Source organism: Aythya marila (genome assembly GCF_965140915.1).
Source record: "Aythya marila genome assembly, chromosome: 3".
Classification (NCBI taxonomy): Eukaryota; Metazoa; Chordata; class Aves; order Anseriformes; family Anatidae; genus Aythya; species Aythya marila.
In genome coordinates this window covers 46,262,701-46,278,737 of record NC_139044.1, presented here as the reverse complement: position 1 = coordinate 46,278,737, position 16,037 = coordinate 46,262,701, and the positions used below count along the sequence as shown (strand labels likewise).

Sequence of the window (16,037 nt, the reverse complement as noted above, 5' to 3'; positions counted from 1 at the left end):
TATTGACCATTGTCAAAGCCCTATATCCTTTTTGGGTAGCAAGCATTAAAATTTGTGTGCAGAATTATTTTTGTACATTCAGCATCTGAGTATCTGCATAATTCCCCAAAAGGTAATAAATTATTCTACATTAGCTACATGCCCATTTGGCAGTGCCAAAGCAAGGATCTATGTGAAATTACATCAACAACGAGGTAAGCTCTCTGGCAGATGGAGAGCAAATGGGAAAGTGGATCCCTTTGCAGTTTGTGACAATATAAACTCACAAGAATTGATTACATAAAAAAAAAAAAAAAAAAAAAAAAAAAAAAAAAAAAAGTTTATGTTGGCAAACATAAATTATGGGACTCCATTATGTTTTGATTCCATTTCTCTTGTGGTTTACTCATGGTATATGAGCACATACAGGTGTGCACATGTGGGTGCACACACATACACACACACACTTCACATCCCTCACTTCCACTCCCAATAATAGCAAAAATAAACATGAAAAATAATATTAAAAAAACTCTGTATTCAGTAATATTCACACCAAAGAATATGTATAGATATATCCATTAAAATTATGAACATTTCTAAATATATTTTATGTATCATACATATATTTATATGTATAATTACATATCCACAGAAGTAGTCTTGCTGTGCTAAAGCCAGCAGTAAAAGCAAAAACAGGTTTCACAATAGGACACCCATATATGCATATGTACTGGCTGTTTGGTTTGTGAATTTATTTACAACGTAACTATATCATAATAAATGCTTACTGTTCTATTGTACAAACGTAATAGTAAAGGTTTAGGTTTGTTTTTAAATACAAAGACTGCAAATGAATACATGAAAAAAATTACACACCATGTACAGTATTTATAATTTATAAATGCAAAGTTAAGACCTCTTTAAATTATTGCACTTGCATATTTTTTGTTTTATTTTTACAAAGATAGTTTATATGTATCATATATATATATATGTGTGTAAATATATATATATATAAAACAAATCTTTCAGCTCACTAAATGTAGTAAAGTTGAATGTTACCTTGAAGTTCTTTCTTATTCACATAACAGCCCAACCTGAATTTTGAATATATATGAATCTACTCTACAAATCAGTTTGACCTACCCTAGAAAGCAGTCCATAGTTTTAGGTTGTGTTTTTTGTTGTTGTTGTTTTGTTTTCCTTTTGTTTTTTGTTTTGTTTTGTTTTGTTTTTGTTTTGACAGAGTATACACCCGTATTACAATCGAGCACAGTTTTTGGTCAGAAAGGAAAATAAGTGTTGTAATGTGCCTTTGCTAGATTGGGATATATAACCTAAAGTTTGAACATGAACTTCCTTGTAGTAGTGTGCAGAAAGTCTCTTCTGTGTTTAGAATGAACAAATGAATTGTACCACTTCACAGAACTGTTCCTGTATCACAGTGTTCGAGGCAAATGCATTATTTCAAGAGGGTCATAATTGTTTTGAGCATCTAACAATCTCTATTTTTAACGTGAATAGTTCTATTTGCAATCCCTACGATTTTAACACTAAACGGTCTAAATGCAGTCACAGCAAACTGATCACACTGTTTAAAGTTTAAACACATGAAAGAAGTCTGTGCCACACAAAAGGATGAATTCCACACTGCATGTCTCCTCCAGTGTAAATATATTTTAGCATATACTCCTACTAAAAACACTATTGCATTTCTCTAATGGAATAACTTACTAAAAATATAGCACTTATTTTAAAAAAGTATTGCCATGAGCTGAACCATTACAGCAAGATGCTGTACTATATTTCAATATTCATAGATTAATTATAACAATGGAACTTCTGACATTGCTGTAATAAAATATGCGACATATCAGATGAATATCATGCTACGTGAACTATTTTTCTCACTTAGTGTGTATTTTTAGGCATAATTTCACAATATATTAGAAATACTCAGATATGGCTTCAGGTAGTCCTTTTACTTCTCCTGGGCTTAGAAGCAAAAATCCATTGAAATCACTAACAAAAATAATGCTGTTCTGGGAATACAAATTCTAACACTTCTAGGAAAAAAATGTGGTTTTTTTTGGTTGTTATTTTTTATTATATTTTTTATATATATGTTCTTATTGATCTTGTACATCAGGTTTTAGCAGGATAAAAATGGCTTTTGGCAGTTTAACTTAATGAGCAGATTTGTGAGTTCAAGTCCACACTTTTGAACAATTAAATCTCAATATGTACTTGAGTTGTGAAATTCAAATGCAACTTCAAAGTTTCAATTTTTGGTGGGTTTGACTTTGGGAGTACTGATTTTACTTTTTGTTTGTTTGTTTGTTTGTTTTCTACAGAAAGTTACATCTGAATCTGTACTCTTTAAATGCTGAGACTAAATTTGCTTAAAAAATGTAGCACACTATTGCTAATTTTATTATAGCTACAGACAAAAAGTAATGTTTTGTCATGATTTTTTCTCCTTTCATAGACCAATTCACAACCACCGTAACGGAAGTTTTTAGTTTTAGTGGATCTTATACTATAATAAACATGTATTTTAAATATTTCAGATAGTTCCACATTAGAAAAAAACAAACAAACAAACAAACAAACAAACAAAAAAACATCTGATTGACTTGGGACATTAATAGAACAACTTATGTTCAATTCGATGAATTTGTTAGGGAACTATGTTCCATATCGGTACTTATAAACTTCAAAACAAAACATACCATGTGATATGTCAAATGTTCTGAATAGTAAGTAACAGAACTAGCCAAGTTGTCTTTACCAGCAATGACTAGAAGATGAATTATAACTTTGCTTAACACAGACAGTGTGATAAGGAATATTTTTGCAAAGCTTGTAAGATCATCATTCTAAGAAGAACAGCAAATATACTTAACCCATGAAGGAAAAATGTTCAGTTCAGTTGGTGGCATATCTGAATTTCAGAGAATATTTTTGTGGTCACCATAGATTTAGATAAATTTCCATGTGAATTAAGAATGATTGATTGTGTATCAAGTACTCAGCAGATGAAAGTCTGCAACTGCATGATTTCATTAAAGCAGAACTACTAAGTAATAAAGCAGAAGACAGCATGAGATACTATTCATTCTACTTTGGTGTTTCCTGTTTTATTTTTTATTTTTTTAATCCAAAATGATTAAATAATTTACTGTGGTTAGAAATGAATTTCTGCACTTAGAATTAGCAAAGCACCTGAAAAAAATTATGGGGCTTTCTGCTAGGTAACCTGTATTATACAAATAAGATAATTTCATATTGAATTCTCAACCTCTGGGATATCTATGTACAGCAAAGGCTTAGGTGCATTTATACATTATGTGATTATGCATCACATACTGTACACATGTACACATACTGGTATGTGCTCGACCATAACAGAAGGCAAAACTCAAGAGTAATTTAAATGTCATTTAAATAAAACACAGAAGATGACATGCTTATTAGAGCAATATTAGAGCAACAGGTGTGAGAAAGAAAAAAAGAACTTGCATCCTGTCTTTAAGTTGCTACTGTTATTAGTTGCAGTTACACAAATGGCCATGTTATCATAGAGCCACTACAACAATGTATTATCTGTGAAAAAGCACATAATGCAGTATAGGCTGTATGTGAAAGGTTTACAAAGACTGTGAAAGGTATACAAAGACTGTGTTTTCACTTACTGTGTGGATCAATATGAAGAGTTTTTTCTCATTATTTTTAAGAGAAAGATGAAGGCAAATTAAGAGTTCTTGAAACATATTTTGTAAAATTGCACTAAATTCAAAAGAGTGGCATTAAACGAAAGGTCTTAAAGTCTGTGCATAAGTTTGTAAGGCTGAAGCCTAACTGTAGCACAGAACTGTAAACACAATATTTTAGAGTACTTTTCTTCTGTCAGCTGTTCTTCCTTTGAGAAAGGCAGTACTAAGTCTGGAAATTTTGCTGAACTAAGGAAAAAAGCAAACAAAAAGGGAGAAATTTCCTAATTTCACTATTTTGGGATGGGGATAAAGAGTAGAAGAAGACATGCAGTGTTACTGTGCAACACAAAAGCTAGTCTATACAAAAACATTTTTGATTTATTGTGATGGTACCACAATTTCTCTTATGAGACCTGACTTTTCTGACAGGGCTTTTGTTCCCAGCAGATAGCATACTTCAGGTATGTCTCTAATACCTTTTAGAATACAACTCAGCAGGTAGAAGTAAACATGATGACTTTAGGTATTTGTGAGCTAGGCAAGGAAATCTTTGCTGTCACATTTAAATTTTAATCTGATGCTTCTGTCACTATGGATACAAAAACTCCAACCTGAAACTATGCCTACATCTCTCCTTATTGGAGATAAACATCCAGCACTTCCAGTGTTTAAAGGGAGGAGTTATCTAGGTTGATAAATCATTCTGAAGAACAAAGCATCATCACTAGCTCTTTCAACATTTGCCTTGTGAGTGACAGTTTGCATCATGATGCTTAATGAAGTACTGTAAACCTTTAACCTGAATGTTGGCTTTCTTTTGTTTGCAGCAAGAGAATTCACCGTAACCTAAGCATGAATTATAGTCTCCAAGGATTCTGCTGGAGTTCAAACTGATTACAAGTAGATCACACATAAACATTCACAATAGCAATGGATATATTGTTCTATTTATAGCCAAGAACTCCCAAGTGACACTGGTGTTAAAGCCAGCCACAGTACAGTATAATAAAAGTACCATTGAAACCCTTACTAGAAAGATACAATTTAGAAGTACCCCCTAAGATTTTTTTTTCCCCATCAGTTTTAAATTAAGGCCTCAGCAATGTAGCCCATGAGATAAGGCCAGTCTTTTATATTCACAAGTCTTAAGTTTTCTTTTGATAGCTGATTCCAAAAAATCTGGGTTGTCGTTTTCCCTCTGTTCACATTGTGTCACTGGTGTAGGTCAGGAGATTGGCTGCCAGGGTTGTTTAACTGAGGCAACTCCATGGGTGTTACCTTCATTGGCAGATCTGCTTCTTAGTTAGCATTTTGTAGCTTTTCTTTTTCCTTTGTCAAATAAAAACAAAGCAAACAAAAAAACAACCCCCAAAGCAAGAAGGGATACTTTTAGGGTTAAAGCAATCTGTTGCTGCCGTTCAGTCATCAATCTTCACAGGAAGCGAATCTGAAGTCCCAGGAGTGATGGACTGGGAGGGAATCCATATAGAGGCTTCCTCACCTCTTGTTACTTTTTCCCATTGGTTGAGATTGTCCCTGGAGATGCAAAAGAGTCAAAGAGGTAAAGCACTGTTCATAAGCTTACCGGGATTTCTTCCTAATAGTATTGTCTGCTGTATTATACCTCGAGGTGTGGCTTTATGCTGTATGTAAGTGCCAGTATGTCATCACGCTTTTATCTTCATTATATTCTTTCACCCTTTGCCTTCAGTTATCCCATTTTATAATTCTGTGTGGCTAGTTGACTATGTATAAACCTATGGCACCCTTCCCTCAGACTGAGCCCTGGAGCTAGAGGCTAGTATGTGCTTCCATTACAGATTTGGAGCCCTCACAGGTACAGAGAAAACCCAGTTGGAACCATGTCTGCAGAGACTCTGAAACAGCAGTCTGCAGACAAACAGCCCTCCTCACTTCAGACATCAGGGATTTTACAACAACTTGCTCTGGCCCTTTTTAAAAGCATCACAGAGATTAGTATCCTTGCCAGGAAACTTCCCTCATCTGAAACCACAGAATCAAATTAGGTTTTCTGAAACTTTTTCACAAGGGCTGCCTGACAGTATATAATATGTTGCAAGACAACATCATAGTGTTAACTTTCAATTACTAATGTGGTGATTATAGTATCAGTCTTCCATAACAAGAGTACCCGTTTCCGTTTTCTGAGACAGAGAGACAGATTTTTTTTTATTGTTTTTTATTTTGTCATTTATTTTTTTAGTGTCTCACAGCCTGGCCAACCCCCAAGACCAAATTTTAGTTTGCAAAGCCATAAAATATTGAGAAATTAAGCTGGTAGTGTTCTAATGATCCAGAGGGAGTACGGACCCATAATCTTACTTGGTGTGCACTAATATAATTCCAGTGACTTATAAGTCAATGTTGATGATACCCAATAGTGGACCATACTTTGCAACCTCTGGTCCAAATCTGACATTCAGTTTTCAAATGCAGCGATAACGAGCAAGCTCAGATGGCCCTTAAACATCTTTAATAAACAAACAGAATGGTAAACCTATGAAGGTCCTACATGTTGTGTGTCATGTTATTGTTATTATGTCTGATTATATGTGGCAGAACTCTTCTGATTTTTATGTCATAGTTCTGCTGAAACAGTTAATAAAACATAGCAAATAATGAGCTGGAATCACAGTGAACAGGTAAGAAGAGAAAATGTTGCACTGTCTGGTGTTGGGAAAGGAAGGATCTGATGAAATCTACCAAAGAAAACTGGTGCCCTCTAGAGGAACAGCTACACCATTTCTGCAGGGAGATGGAAACCTGGTCTTGTAGTGCTCCAGGCCAAAATGAAGACACATATCCAGCATTAAAAAGGCACTGAATGTCAGCTAATACAACCAAGTACCAAGGATTACAAAAACTGAACCATCAGTATTCCTAGCTCCCTTTCCCAAAACTGGAAAGTAATGGGGAGAATTGCAGCCAAAAAAAAATTGTAAATTGTATGTACTTCAGCAACAATTCAGACACCTGAAGAAGGCACATGGAAAAATGTTTTAAAATATTTGGTCAGAATTAAAGGAAAAAAAAAAATCACTTTGCCTCATACTCAAAATAAATATACTGCTACAGATTTGTCACTTTGGTAGGCCTAGTGAGTACATAGGCTACAAAACACTCATATGAATTATTCTGGAAACTGTAACACAGGTGGCTGATAGTTTTGATCCACAAAGAATACATAACATACTAAGAAATATTTTCAATAAGAAGATAAATATATTATAGACGACACAGTATTTTAAAATGTAGAATAAATTATCAGATCAGACAACTTTCTAGATTCTTAGATACTACCTTACTTCAGGGAAATTGGTGACTTTTTTTTTTTTTTTTATTTACCTTTTTTTATTTACTTATTTAAAGGTGTGGATAATACGATTCATTTGCCTTTGTACTCCCATTGAAGCCCTGGCTCCCAAATGTCTAGAATAAATGCTAGGAGTCTCTCAAAATAAAAACCTTGATGCTGAAATGCTGCATTGGCTGCTTCTGTTGCTATTATTTGCAGCTGGTGTCTGCATTCCAAACGATTCAAGGACGCAGCAGTTTAAACACTGTGTTCCAAGAACAAGCAATGCTCGTGAAGGGATGATATCAAAATCGGTCCAGTCAGCAGCTGAGGCAATACCAAACAGGAATGAAGTTGTGTTCCTCTTATGACAGTGAATAACATTTGCTACTCAAAAAAAACCTATAGTGCAAAATCAGCTATTTGAAACATTCTGGAGTAACCTAAACCCGGCAGGAGCACACATTTTAGTAATTAAGGAGTTGAAGTCATATCTGTGTTCTTGAATTTTTAGTCTGCATCTCCAAATCTGAACTCTCAACATTTTCTCCTCAATCCCCACAAACAGATCACTTAAGGAGGGCCTGCAGAGGGTAATTTCAAGTCAGAGCAATTGAGTTCTAAAGCTACCAAACTGTTAATCAGAAGACGTTAAGCTGTGGTATAAATTTTCAGAAAGCTCTTTAGTCTTATGGAAATCTTAAACTCCATCTATACATCCATGCACCAGTTCTGCATCACTGCAATCTAAATTAAGGAAAGCACAAGATAAGGGTGGAAAGCTGGGTCTGTACAGAGCTCTTCGCAGTCCAGAGATGATGTCATTGTAGCTTTCAGAAATATCTGTATCATATATAAGTTCAAAGCAATAACTGCAATTTCTAGAACAGAAAACATTCACATAATATATACCAGGAGACTGGTTGATATTGCTACAGACATCATATCTTTTGTGGAGAAACTTACTATTGAAAACATGTTACTGCTTAAGTTTCAGAAATATGATACACTTTCCATCTAGAAAATAAGTGTATGTGGATGCTTGATACACTAAAATTCAAATTTACATCCATTCAGCTGAGAACTGAAAGATGGACCATCAAGTATTACAATCCACTTTTGAAAGTAAGTCTATGTGGCTAGAAATCAAAAGATATGGGTCTTCCAAAAACCTTGATCCTTGAGGTGATGCTGTGCCAACCTAACCACTCAGCCTAGCTTCTCAGCCTCAGTTCTCATCAAGATGAATAGCAATGCTTACTACTTAGCAAAGATACTGGCAGGCTTACAGAAATGTTTCTACAGTACCTACAAACCCATTTTTAAGACCTCTCATTTGACTGTGCTAGTAACAGAACTTTCTTTACATTCACCACTGGGTTTTCTTCATTAATAATAAAAGCTCTGCGAGATATTTTTTGTATAATTATAGAATAATTTGAGTTGGGAGGGACCTTAAATACCATTTATTTCCAACCCCCACTGTCATGGGCACCTTCCAGTAGAAGGCGGAATGTTAGAAACATATAGATATAGACTTTAGGAGTAAGATTATACCCAGATGTTGACAAGTATGTAATTAAAAAATAAAATCAAAATTCACATACATGTTAAGCAGTTTGATAATATTCATTAGCCTGAGTAGAAACAAGCAAGTGAAAACACTCATGGTAAGCATCCCTGAATTTCTAATGCTTTGCATTATACTTGATGCTGTTTAGTCCATGGAAACAGTATGAAACTGGTTCTGATTGAAAACATGGTTATGCAACACAGAATCTGTATTCCAGTTATATGGACTAAATAAGTGACCATTTAGTTCTAAGCTATCCATACAGCCGAAGCAACATTCCTTCAAATAAAGATTACAAATCCAGCAGTTAGAAAACTTCCAAGATCTGAGACTACCTCTCAGTTAAGTAGTTGGATGAGTCACGACCTTGTAAAGATTGAAAGGATTACAAGTAGTTCTATAGTTTACTTCATGTTCTCTGATTTCACACTGAAAGCAACTCTTCTTCATTTGTCAGAGAACACATGATTCAATTATCTATAATCAAACTATCAACAAGTATATATTAGGTCAATGTGGCTCAGGAAGTACACATTCCTACCCTGTATTGTAACTCTGAATTCCAAAACAAAATTTGGACTTTGATAGAAACACACTTTGCAGCATTTTGAAACTAAAGAGTTTAATGCTGTATTACAATTCAAGGAACTACTAAAATATGCACTTATGAATACTTCCATAATACTCGATTTAAGACAACAAATTACTGCCTATTATTTTCTGTACATTGTTACTTTCATAACTTTTAAGGACAGAAGACACTACTATAAGTATTGTCTACCCTGACTGGAAAAGACAGGCCTCAGCATTTTTATCACAGTAACTGTACATCACTTGTGTATCCCTCTTACCCAGCATCTTTAAAAAGTATACCATAATTTGGTTTATGATCTTCAACTGATGTTATTCCAAATATTTAAAAAAAAAAAAAAAAAAAAAAAAAAGGCATTCACTATACAGTTTGAATGTTGAGGCTTCAGCTTCCAAACACATTACCTGCTAAATTAATAAGCTTTGTCTAATCAGAAAATTTCCCATGGAGACAGCCTTTGTCATTCTCTCAAATTTTTTAGTCTCTTGCTATCAAGTGACTAAACCCATTCTTCGGGTCCTTTCTCAATCTTCTTGTATTTGCTAGCATCTTTATCTACTCTTCTAAAAGCACATACACTAAACAAAATTCCAGTTGTAGAGGCACTAATGCAATAACTACAGAGGTGTACTCCCTAATCCAATGAAGTATTTCCTCCCTATCCATCTAGGGGTTGCAAAGCCATGACCAGTAGGGGGAACTTAGAGACAAGTGACAATTAATTATTCCTAGATACTCACCATTTTTCATAACATAGTCATTTGCCCCTCTGTACAGATCTACATAATTTTCTCATAGCTATATGAAATAGTATCTGGCTGGAAATGAAATTATTTTGCTAACCACTATGTTAAATTTTGTGATGGTTGACTTTAATGAGGCCCACTCTAAAAGCCTCTTGTCTACTTGAAATCTTAGTGAAACACTAACTCTGCAAATACATGACAGGGGTTGAATTTCAACTGACACCCAGAGGACCAAATGAACAAAAATGATGGAAGCTTTTTAAAGTTTCCCAAACATTTTAACTGTGACTTAAATATCTCACATCTGGAAACAAGACTGAAGGTCTCCAAATTTGAAGGAAATACAACAAAACTTCACTGAAAAACAAAAATCAGTGTAATAATAAAAACATGGTAGGACATGTAAAAACATAGTAAGACCACCTGGTGTAAACAGCACCTGGGATAACCAAAAAAGGTTACTGACAGCCTCACCTTGATATGCAGAAGATGAGGACAGGTTGGATTTCTTAGGATTTGAAAAAAAGATTTTGAGAAGGATGGAAAGTTTTCTTTGTTTAGAAGCAGGCAGGAGGGAAATGAGAACAGATTAGATTGGAAAGAAGACAAACTGCAAGTTCACGTGTGCATGAGGCAGTGGTTTGCATTCCAGTATTATCCAGAAACTAATAAATCCAAAATTTCACCATGTTTTGTATACAGTGAGCATTCTTTTGTTACTTCACATATCACACAAGGTCAGGAAAGTGACAAAGAAAAAGCCCAATGCAAGCTAGGACCACAACAGAAAAAAAGTTTATGAGAGAGATGCTTTTAAGAACATTGAGAAACTTAACTTCTTGGATGTGACTAAGGAATGCTGTCAATTTACCAACCAACTGCTTTCCTTAGAGAATACTGATTAACCTGAAACTGGAATATTTCTGTGGAGCATGTTGATTTCAACACACGTTTTGTCAGTGAAGATTGCTGAAGTCCAGGATATAATTATGAGACTGAACTACCTATAAACAGATTCACCATCATTCCAGGATAGAAGCAGTCAATTGGTGAAGGACACTTTCCTCTCCTCCAGAAGATCCCAAGCTACATCCTTACTGCTTAGAAAGAAAGTTGCATTTGCCTTTCCATATCCCAGTGGTACTGCCCTTATGCTCCAAATTACCAACCAGTCTAAGTTGGTATGCTTTTTTTCTCTTTTTTTTTTTTTTTTTTTTTTTTTCCCAGAAATGTTCTGACATGAATAAAGCCACATAAAAAAAAAAAAAATTTTTTTTTTTTAATGAAACAGAATTCTTGTTTTCTGCCAATTTTAGTTGTGAGAACTATGTTGAAGTAAAAAGGACACAGTGAAATTGCACTGAAGCAACATAGATACAGATACATAATCACTGAAATTGTTTCTCTCTGAGTACTTTTGGCATCAAACACGTTTTAATCAACTGTGTCTGTAGATCTGCATTGGATAGTCCCAGCCAGTAGTTATTGCCTCTGGGTTTCTGCATAGATTAATATGAGATATATATCCCCCTTTATCTGCATGCAAATTCTCAAATTAAAGGTTTGTTTTTCCAGACAAACTAGCCAAGCATGTTTGTTTTTTCTTTAACCAAGCTACCTACTATGCAAAAACTTGCACATTTACTCACCTGCATGCTCGGAGTAGTGGCCCAGTTGGTGGAAAGATTTGTGCAAGCGTCGTGTAACATGGGATGGCTACAGCATTGTAGAACCCAATCTATGAAAAACAGCAATAAAAACAAGAATAGTTAATTGTTACCAAATTAAAATACTAAAAATTAACAGCCAACTAGAGTAAAGCTGTTGACTACCTATTTAATTACTGCTTATTTTAGGACTTCATACTTCTGCATCTCATCTTAATATCTAAAGACTTAGAATGAACATTAACAGTGAAGTGCTTGACGACTGCAAGTTGTTTTCTTGCCTCTCTCTAATGATTCTGGTGGCTGCTTCAGATAACAGACCTGCTATCTACAAGACCTTTTGCAATTCTATTGATTTAATTGATTTGCTCAGTATCTTTCTGGCTTTTTGGTAGCAATAGTGGCAGAAAATAGGTGTGGATGGCAGAGTCATTTTTATAGATACTATTCTCATGATGGAAAAAAAATATTTGAAAGCAGGAAATTTGTGCAGCATTTCCAAAATATGGTTGAGCTCTGGACTTTACTGATGTATGTATTCCACAGCTCAATTTACTTGAAATGCTACACGCTTCAAACCTTCATAAAGTTTCTGTTTTCTTTTCATGTACATAGTGGAGAGATATTTTTTTACCATTACCTTATAAATCTGTCCAGAGAACAAACACATTTTCAGTGATATCAGATTCACATAGGCTGAGAGCCTTATGACAGCTACCATGTTACAGGTGATCTACCATGACACATGGGAATTTTTAGAAAATGCTACCTATATATAACCAAGGATGGAAGTTTGAATTCAGATTCATTATAACATCATTCATTTACCCCAGACTCTCATGACAGTCACTGTAGTCCACTATGATCCCTTTCTTCGGGAGAATTTCTAAACATGTCTTACTGAAATACCATGTGTACTGAAACCAAAGTATTTGATTAAAAAAAAAAAAAAAAAAAAAAAAAAAACTCTTGTTAATAGTGTAAACATTGGCCCTTATTCCAAAATCAATGAGCAACTCTTTTCCTCACTTCCATCAATAGAGAGATTCCTCTTATGTCGCTATGTAAATAAGTCCCTTTTGTACTTAAAAAAAAAAAAAAAAAAAGACATTTCTCTGACCTAAAAAGACCTAAGAAGACCTAAAAAGGCCTAAGAACCCAGCAGTCTGTGTTATAGTACTTATGGTGTAACCAATACAAACCAAATGCAGAAGAACATAAGGCAAAGCACACACAACACAGAAGTCATGTCTGTTCATCGTTTAAAATAAATAAATAAATTTCTATTTTGCATACTGCATTGTTTTCATTCCTCCCCCCCCCCCTTTTTTTTCTGGAGGGTTTCTATTTTATTGGAAATTTAATATTTAAATTTAAATATTAAATATGGATTTAGCTTCTGAATAAAGACAAGCTTATTAAAAATGTCTCTTTGCAAGAGTTTAGATTTCTAATGTTTTTAAATGTTCATAACTCACACAAATGCTTTGGTAAAAGGATTAGATTGCCTGAATACATAATTCTAGACTGAGTTTTATGTTGCCCTGGCCAGAGAGAAAGCCTGAAGTTCATTTGGGAATAAGTAATCCATTGAAGTCACTGCAGGAGAGGCAGCATATGTATATCCTAAGATGCATAAGAAGGAAGAACTAGAAAATATCTTTTGTTTCTGAAACAAACTGCTACAGTCTATTCTATTGTGTGTATTAAATATATTTATAGCTTTAAGAGCTGGATCTTTACTGTTCAGACAAGCATTTCAAATAAGAAATCACTCCTGACATTTTATTTATTTTATTTATTTATTTATTTTTGCATAAAACTTCTCATTTTCAACCTGAAAACTATATTTCTGAATTAAGTTGCAAATGGTTGGATCTTGTGAGCCATTTCTCACTCCTTCATTACTCAGGTTGCTTTGACTTGCTTATCTAAAGTTTTCAGGTCTCTACATTGTTTTGTCATTTCTGCTTGCCTCACAGGTTCCAAAATTTTTAGGCCCTGAAAATGAGACATTTACAGGTCCAATGGAAGCTAAAGCAGAAAACATCCTTCAAGTGTGCAATCTTGGTGTAATCTGAAACACTGATTAAATTCTCAAGGAAGGAGCAGAAAAGAGGGTGAGGGAATCCTTACTGAGTAAGGAACAAATCCTCAGCACAGGCTCCACAGTAGGAAGACAACAAACTCAGGGAACCCTACAAGTGCAAAGGGCAACTGATCCAACCACTTAGATGAGTATCTTTCAACCAGTGAAAGAGCCAAACACAGAACTATTCTCATTAAAGATGAGCTTTTGAGGCATAATTATTTTTTCTAATTGCATGTTTATACAAATCCTCATTTCCTAAACATCATTGTCATTTAAATAAAGTTGAAATGCTTTAATTAAAATCCACATAAAAATATGGGATTCTGAACTCATTAATACTTTCTGTTAGAGCCCAAGGAAATGGATGATAATGCTCCATTAAATTCTTCTGTCTCTGCAGAAATATAAGAATGGTTACTTTCACAGAACTATGTATGTCCTAAATCTCACATTTTGCTGTAGCATTGTTGTGAGATATAGCAGGAGCAACTACACTCTGAAGTTGACTTTTAACCTCTTTATTTTGCTTAATAGTTTACTATTTTACTATTAAGAAGCACAGAACAGAGCACAATGTAAAAGAACCTATGAAGATTCTTTTTAAAAGAGAAAAAAAAGTTTATTTCTCAGACCTGTACTTTCTATTCCATTAACAATTCTTTCATAAACACCCAGAAGAGTAAGTACTATATGTACTGTAATACCATGTACTTTTCAAGATGTTCAAAGATAAATAATACAGTGTGTGGAAAAATAAACTAAGTACAGAAAAATGTTTCTTCTCCTACTAGACTTACACTTGACACATGAATTCAATAAATTACTGCCAATTCCTTACTATAATAAGAGTAATAGATTTTATGCTAAAATATCAGATAGCATACAGGGTTATTTTTCAGAATATAAAAATTTCCATAGTCTTGCTTAACAAGTAATTGATCTACAGCATTTTTGATAGTTTGTTGTTTCTATTTTATTTTAAAATTATTGTTCCCTTCACAGTTCATGAAATGCTTTGTGATAGCCATTGACAATTACAGTCTCAGAGGCCACTAAAAGTAAATAAAATCTTATATGTATGTATATAAATAGACAACAGACCATTTGCTTTTCTTTGCTCACACAAAGAAGAGCTAGCTTTATTGTTTGCCCAAAACAGCTTACTCAAAGACCTTTTCTTCTTGAATTTATGTTTATAAAATACCTATTTTCACTAGGAAAAGCAGAAAAAAAGCAATAATTGCTGCACATTTTGCTACATATTTGTGTTCAGGAAAATCAATACACAAACCCTTTGAGAAACAGACAATTTAGGCTCTTAAAAATATACTACTTATTGCTTATCCTCAATAAACTCCTCTCATATTCCTTTTGTTTATTTTTAAAGAAATGTCAAAAAGCAATGTCTGTAGTTATCCAAAATAATAATGAAGAAGTATTGGCCTAAAATCACTAATATTTGAAAATCTGTACCTGAGTATTTTGGCCAGGAGCAAGTGAAAGCAATAGTTAAATTTGTAAAACAGTGAAAACTTTTAGCTAACTTTAAACTTCTAGCAATCACTGAGTTGAAAAGATGTCATTGACTTCTCAGAATTTGATGTTACTGTAGCTTTAGGAAGAGTTACCAGTAGAAAAAAAAAAAAAAAAAAAAAAAAAAAAAAAAAAAAAAGGAACAGTGACTTTCATGGTACTTCTATAGCTCACTGCAAATCATTCATGCCCCATCCCTCCTTTATGAAATCTCAAAGAAAAAATAAAAATAAATAAATAAATTAATAAAAATAAACAGGAATCAAAATGTAGAGGCCTCTGATTACACAAGAGTGTATTCACACAGAGGTCTGTGAAGATCTCTGTCCTGCTGCAGGGACAAACTGCTTTTTCCTTGAGTTGTCCTCCATGACTTTACTAACATCGTTTTAAGTATTCCTTAAAATTTTCCTAAGACTTATACATTATATGATACTGATCCTGTACACAGTGTCTCAGGAAGGTCCCAGAACTTGCAAAGGGTAGCACAGGCAACTGCTGGTGATCACCAGCGTCTGAGCTTGGTCATTGGCAACTAATCTCCTGTGTTATCTTATCACATATCACCACGTAATTGATGCCTTTATAGATTTTTTCAACAACCATTTTGACAGATATTAAAAATGCTTGAGAAAGAAACTTCACATCCTTTCCAGAAATCTCATTTAGTCCTACTGATCCCACTGATAGTGGGATCGAGTGCACCCTCAGCAAGTTTGCAGGTGACACCAAGCTGAGTGGTGTAGTAGATAAATAGAAGGAAGGTATGCAATCCAAAGGGACTTGGACAAGCCAGAGAAGTGGGATCGCATTAACCTAG

At 34.2% G+C, this 16,037-nt stretch overlaps 1 protein-coding gene across 1 annotated transcript in view; it reads right to left on the bottom strand.

Annotated features, from left to right (window-relative positions):
- Positions 1-340: 340 nt before the first annotated feature.
- Positions 341-16,037, bottom strand: part of PDE10A (phosphodiesterase 10A) — a gene marked incomplete at its 5' end in the record, with an annotated part of 178,855 nt that continues 163,158 nt past the window's right edge. The window contains 2 exons of the mRNA XM_082756336.1: positions 341-5,234; positions 11,575-11,663. Coding sequence (XP_082612462.1) covers positions 5,117-5,234; positions 11,575-11,663 — 207 coding nt within the window. The 3' untranslated portion in view covers positions 341-5,116. The remainder of the gene's footprint in view (positions 5,235-11,574; positions 11,664-16,037) is intronic.